The sequence below is a fragment of the Asparagus officinalis genome, chromosome 1, assembly GCF_001876935.1.
Source record: "Asparagus officinalis chromosome 1, Aspof.V1, whole genome shotgun sequence".
In the NCBI taxonomy this organism is placed as follows: domain Eukaryota; kingdom Viridiplantae; phylum Streptophyta; class Magnoliopsida; order Asparagales; family Asparagaceae; genus Asparagus; species Asparagus officinalis.
This window is the reverse complement of record NC_033794.1, coordinates 444,921-449,868: the sequence shown is the minus strand read 5'-3', so window position 1 is coordinate 449,868 and position 4,948 is coordinate 444,921. Positions and strand designations below refer to the sequence as shown.

The 4,948-nt window shown below is 39.9% G+C and overlaps 1 protein-coding gene across 1 annotated transcript; it reads left to right on the top strand.

Moving 5' to 3' along the window:
- Nucleotides 1,665-4,426, top strand: LOC109828853 (cation/H(+) antiporter 15-like). The gene is made up of 3 exons (XM_020395826.1): nucleotides 1,665-2,008; nucleotides 2,095-3,111; nucleotides 3,206-4,426. The coding sequence occupies exons 1-3, from the start codon at nucleotides 1,772-1,774 to the stop codon at nucleotides 4,424-4,426; spliced, it is 2,475 nt and encodes an 824-aa protein (XP_020251415.1). The 5' UTR covers nucleotides 1,665-1,771.

The window sequence follows — 4,948 nt, the reverse complement described above, 5'->3', positions numbered from 1 at the left end:
ATTAGATTAGAGTTAAAAAACAAATTTCTCTATTACTGAGCAAAAGAGCTATAGATCCTACGTCTCCTAACCATTTAATGCTAAAAGGTTCTAAATGTCATTGATTATAAAAAAATAACAAATTAAATTACATATATAAATAAATAAATACTAATTAAGATCTAACTACCTTCTTGCTTCCTTCATCATGTATATAAGAATAACCAAAAAAAGGAGCTATAACAAGCTTGATTTGGGTCCATCTACATTTTATAAGAAAGACCATGCATGTATATCAGTTGCGCTCTCGAAATTTCCAGAAATCGGTTTTTCCATGTCAATTTCTCATCTGAGTCCACTAACATTTGTTCTTCATATTCCAAAATCCTTTTCGGTACCATACACATGAAGCTTCAAACAAATCGTAGCATTCGACCAATAAATTCGAAAATATAGCAAAGTAAAACATTACGCAAAATGAGAATGATAGCTTCGTCTCACACCAAATTCCACTAAAAAATTTTCCAAAAAAAAAAGGGAATGCCACAAACCAAGACGACTCATCGAAATACATGAAAATACTCAAAAAGGTCTCACCTATGCGATTTCATACAGGAGCAAAGATAACTCAAATAAAGGATCAATTCCAATATGAGCTCACTAACATTAGCTCTTCATGCTCTAAAATCCATTTTTTTAACCACAAAAATTAAGCTTCAAACATTTTTCATAATTCTTACGATAACTTACAAAATAGAAGAAGGAAATAAAATGTTTTTTTCAAAGAAAATGTTTTTTCAAATATTGATGAAATAAAATGTTTTTTCAAATATTGATGGATCTTACTTTGTTTTTGGCCTTTTATTTTTTATTTTTATACTCCAAACTATGACAGGAATTTATGTTTTTCTTGTTGGGAATTATCAAATAAATAAAGATTATAGCATGAATTTAAACCCGGAAATTAAATAAATAATACATCAAATATAGATAATATAAATTAGAGAAACAGGCCTGACGGGAGCAGTCGTGTAAACACTGCCCTAGAAGATTGAGGACCCACCTATCGCCCTGGCGCAGATGATCCCTTCTCCCCTAGCGGTAAAAACCCCCGGAAACGGCCCGGCCTCTGCACTCGGGCGAGAGTGCAGAGCTTCAGCTCAGATGAAGAAGTTGCCCATAAAGTAAAACTAAAGTATAGATGAAAATGATATGTAGAGGAGAAAAGAAAACAAGATAAGTTTTCCACATTTTTCTTCATGTTTCTTGAGCTCAACATATGTTGTTTATATAGGGGTTGAAAAGAGCCGTTACAAAATCCCTCAATAAATTTCGTAACGTTCGTCATAATGTATAGTCATTATGCCCATTTTAATTACAAATTAAAACACATTAAAACATATTTTAATTGCATATTTTAATTACAAAAAATTATTAGAATTTATTAAGGCAAAATTGCCTTTTCTTTAAAAATATCCAACACAAACTCCATATTTAGCCAATGCCACTTAACCTTACCTCTACAAATATTTCTGTTTTTCTGTTGATCAACGCTAAATAGTTGCTAATATTAGAGAAACATAGAAATACAGTTTTTCCTTTCTAATAAAGGCGTATATTCGGTTAACAGATCTCTCAACAGCTATCTCGATAACTGGACAACCGATTCCTTTCATCTTAATCTTCAATATAAATTCTAATCCTCTCATTCTTTCTTTTTCAATTCCATATCAAATTTATTCCAGCTTTCTTCTTCTTTTGTTGAGCAGAAGCTAGCAGTCTTCGTGCTCAAATGGCTCAAGCCTCAGAGATGAACAATAGCGTGTTGAATTCGACAACTCCTAGTGTAGAGCTAGAGTGTTTCTCCCCTTATATGATCATCACCAATGGAATATGGCTTGACGACGATCCTCTAAGATACTCTCTCCCTCTTTTCCTTATCCAACTCCTTATAATAACGCTGACCAGTCGCACTCTTAATGCTATCTTGAAACCCTTTGGCCAGCCTATGGTCCTCGCTGAGATCCTAGTATGTTGATGCAAACAAGTATCATATTTTTCTTATTTCAATATTAAATTTTGATAGATGATGATTTTTGACATTTACAAATGCAGGCAGGGATGCTGCTGGGACCATCTTTTGTGGGAAAATTCTTTCAAGGATTTCAGGCTCATTTCTTTCCACCAAGAAGCATCAGCATACTGTCGTCGATGGGTAACTGTGGCCTACTTTGCTTTGTGTTCATGGTTGGAGTTGAGATGGACATAAATGTGCTAAGGCAAATGAAGAAGAAAGTAATGGCTATCGGAGCGATTAGCATTGTGCTTCCTTTTGCGATCACCTTGACTGCTGCCTACCTCTTTCGCGGCTATTTCCTTGAAGAAAAAAAGAACAATGCCTTTTATGTCTATCTCGCTCTGGCTCTATCAATCACTACATTTCCTGTGCTCGCTCGAGTCCTTAGAGATCTCAAGCTTCTGAACACAGAGGTCGGTCGAGTTTCCATATTGTCCTCTGTCGTCAACGATCTGTTCTCTTGGGTGTTGCTTGCCCTTGTCGCTGTACTCTCAGGAACTATGAGAGCCGATAAAGGGATGGACGGCCTACCATTCCTCTACATCTTGCTGTCGAGCCTGGGCTTCTTTATCATCTGCGTTGTCTTGGTGCGACCGGTATTAAAATGGCTCGTGGACAGGACGCCGGAAGGAGAGCCTATGAGCGATATAGACCTGGGCGTGGTCATCATGGGGGTGATGGTATCTGCATACGTAACTGATTTCATCGGCGTTCATGGTGTTTTTGGGGCGTTCATTTATGGACTGATGTTTCCATATGGAACCCATGGTACTGCACTGGTTGAGAGATTGGAGACTTTTGTTACAGGATTAATCCTGCCAATATACTTTAGTGCTAGCGGGTTCAGGACTGATTTATCAACGATGGAGCACTCTGATATTATTGCCATCCTCATCTTCATCTTCATCCTCTCGAGCTTCGCAAAAGTGGTTACCACGACACTGGCATCTTCATACTTTGGTATGCCCCTGTCCGAAGGTCTCTCCCTCGGTTTCCTCATGAACTCCCCTGGCCTTTCCGAAATAATCCTCCTCAACGTCGCAAGGGATAAAGATGTATGCATAAATGCTAAAGTTGTTCTGAATAATGACTAAGATTGGGCATTTCAGTTTCTTTCTAATGATCATTGTCTGGTTTGATTTGTCACAGATCATCGCCCAAGAGACGTTTGCAATTGTCGTGGTGATGTCCGTCCTGATGACAGCATTGATGATGCCGTTGGTGTCAGCATCATATAAGCCATTGAAGAACATCATCGAGTACAAAGAGCGATCTCTTATGAGCGTGAAGCCCAATGAAGAGCTCCGAATGATCGCCTGTGCCCACTCCAACAACAACGCCGCTTCTCTGATCGGCCTCCTCGACATGTCTAACCCTACGAAGAGATCTCCGATATCTGTTGCCTCTCTCCACCTCATTGAGCTCACGGGCAGAGAGTCTGCCGTGCTTATTTCCCACAACACTGACTCTAACTCCTCCATGGCCGGTGGCTTTAACATGAAAAACAATGAGGCTCAAGCGAAAGACGTTTTCACTACCTTCGAGACCTACGAGCAGCATGCAGGCGGCATCTCCATTCAAGCCCACACGGCCATCTCTCCGTACTCTTTGATGCATGATAACATCTGCACCCTTGCGGAAGAAAAGCATTCCTCCATCATTATCTTGCCTTTCGACAAGCTCCAGACAGTCGATGATGCAGCCAATCTCTCCATCCGAAGTGTAAATCAGAACGTCCTCGACTACGCGCCATGCTCCGTTGCTATCCTCGTCGACCGTGGCTTGACCGCCGAGAAGGTTGTTGGAAAAGCCAGTCTCTTCACCAAACGACATGTTGTCCTTCTGTTTTTCGGTGGCCCTGACGACCGCGAGGCGCTTTCCTATGCGTGGAGGATGGCGGAGCACCCTGCTGTCACCCTCACCGTGATGAGGTTTGTCCCTGGTGAACAAGTTGCTGGAGAAGCAACAAGTATCTCACCATCACTGTTTTCATATGGTGATACGAATGAACTATTACTACATTCAAGCATCATCGACATAGGTAATTCGGAGGTCGATAAAAATCAGATTTCTGATGAAGAGTATGTAAGTGAGTTCTGGGTGAAAAACATGGGTAATGAATCTATCGAGTATGTGGAGATGGTAGTGAATAGTAGCGAGGAGACTGTGGCGATAATCAGGTCGATTGATTGTAGATGTGATTTGTACATCGTGGGGAGGTCACAGGGGGCATCCCCATTGACTGCAGGACTGACAGAGTGGATGGAGCGTCCGGAGCTTGGGCCGATAGGAGACTTGCTTGCATCGACGGATGTCGGTGAGGGGATGTCGGTGTTGGTGGTGCAACAATATAATGAGAAATTCACATGAAGTCGATTGCTGCGTTAAGCTGTTGTGTTAGAATGTAAAAATGATAGTTTCAGCTAACTGTAACAGTACCAAATTGAAATGTCTTTTGGCCGGCAAGATTGTAGGGGTTTGATGCAAAGTATCTCCATTGTTTTGCAAATTATCAGATTTCATTAATGTTTTAGAATTGTCTTATTCAGGATTTAAATTGCTATATTATATGCAAAGAGTGGTAACAATCCTGTGCACGAATCCAGATATTTTATCTGATCAACTTTCTACAATTAGTTTGAACAGGCCAGAAGAAATTTGGCATGTAATCCCTAGATCAGATTTCATCAACTTTTAGACTTCGCTATATATAGTTCTTGATCTGAAGCCCAATTTTTTCAGCTTGCACACAGACGATACATGAATTATACTACAAAGGTTACCAAACCAACGAAAAAGAAAAAACTTCCACATTTGACACCCATATATGAAAGTTTTTGGGTCCTTGATTACTGCTGTTCATAGATAGATCATGTTGGATTCCTAATCTAT

Coding starts and splice junctions, on each gene's coding strand:
- LOC109828853 (XM_020395826.1), top strand. CDS start 1,772: ATGGCTCAAGCCTCAGAGATGAACAATAGCGTGTTGAATTCGACAACT. Junction 2,009..2,094: donor TGGTCCTCGCTGAGATCCTA/GTATGTTGATGC, acceptor TTACAAATGCAG/GCAGGGATGCTGCTGGGACC. Junction 3,112..3,205: donor ACGTCGCAAGGGATAAAGAT/GTATGCATAAAT, acceptor GATTTGTCACAG/ATCATCGCCCAAGAGACGTT.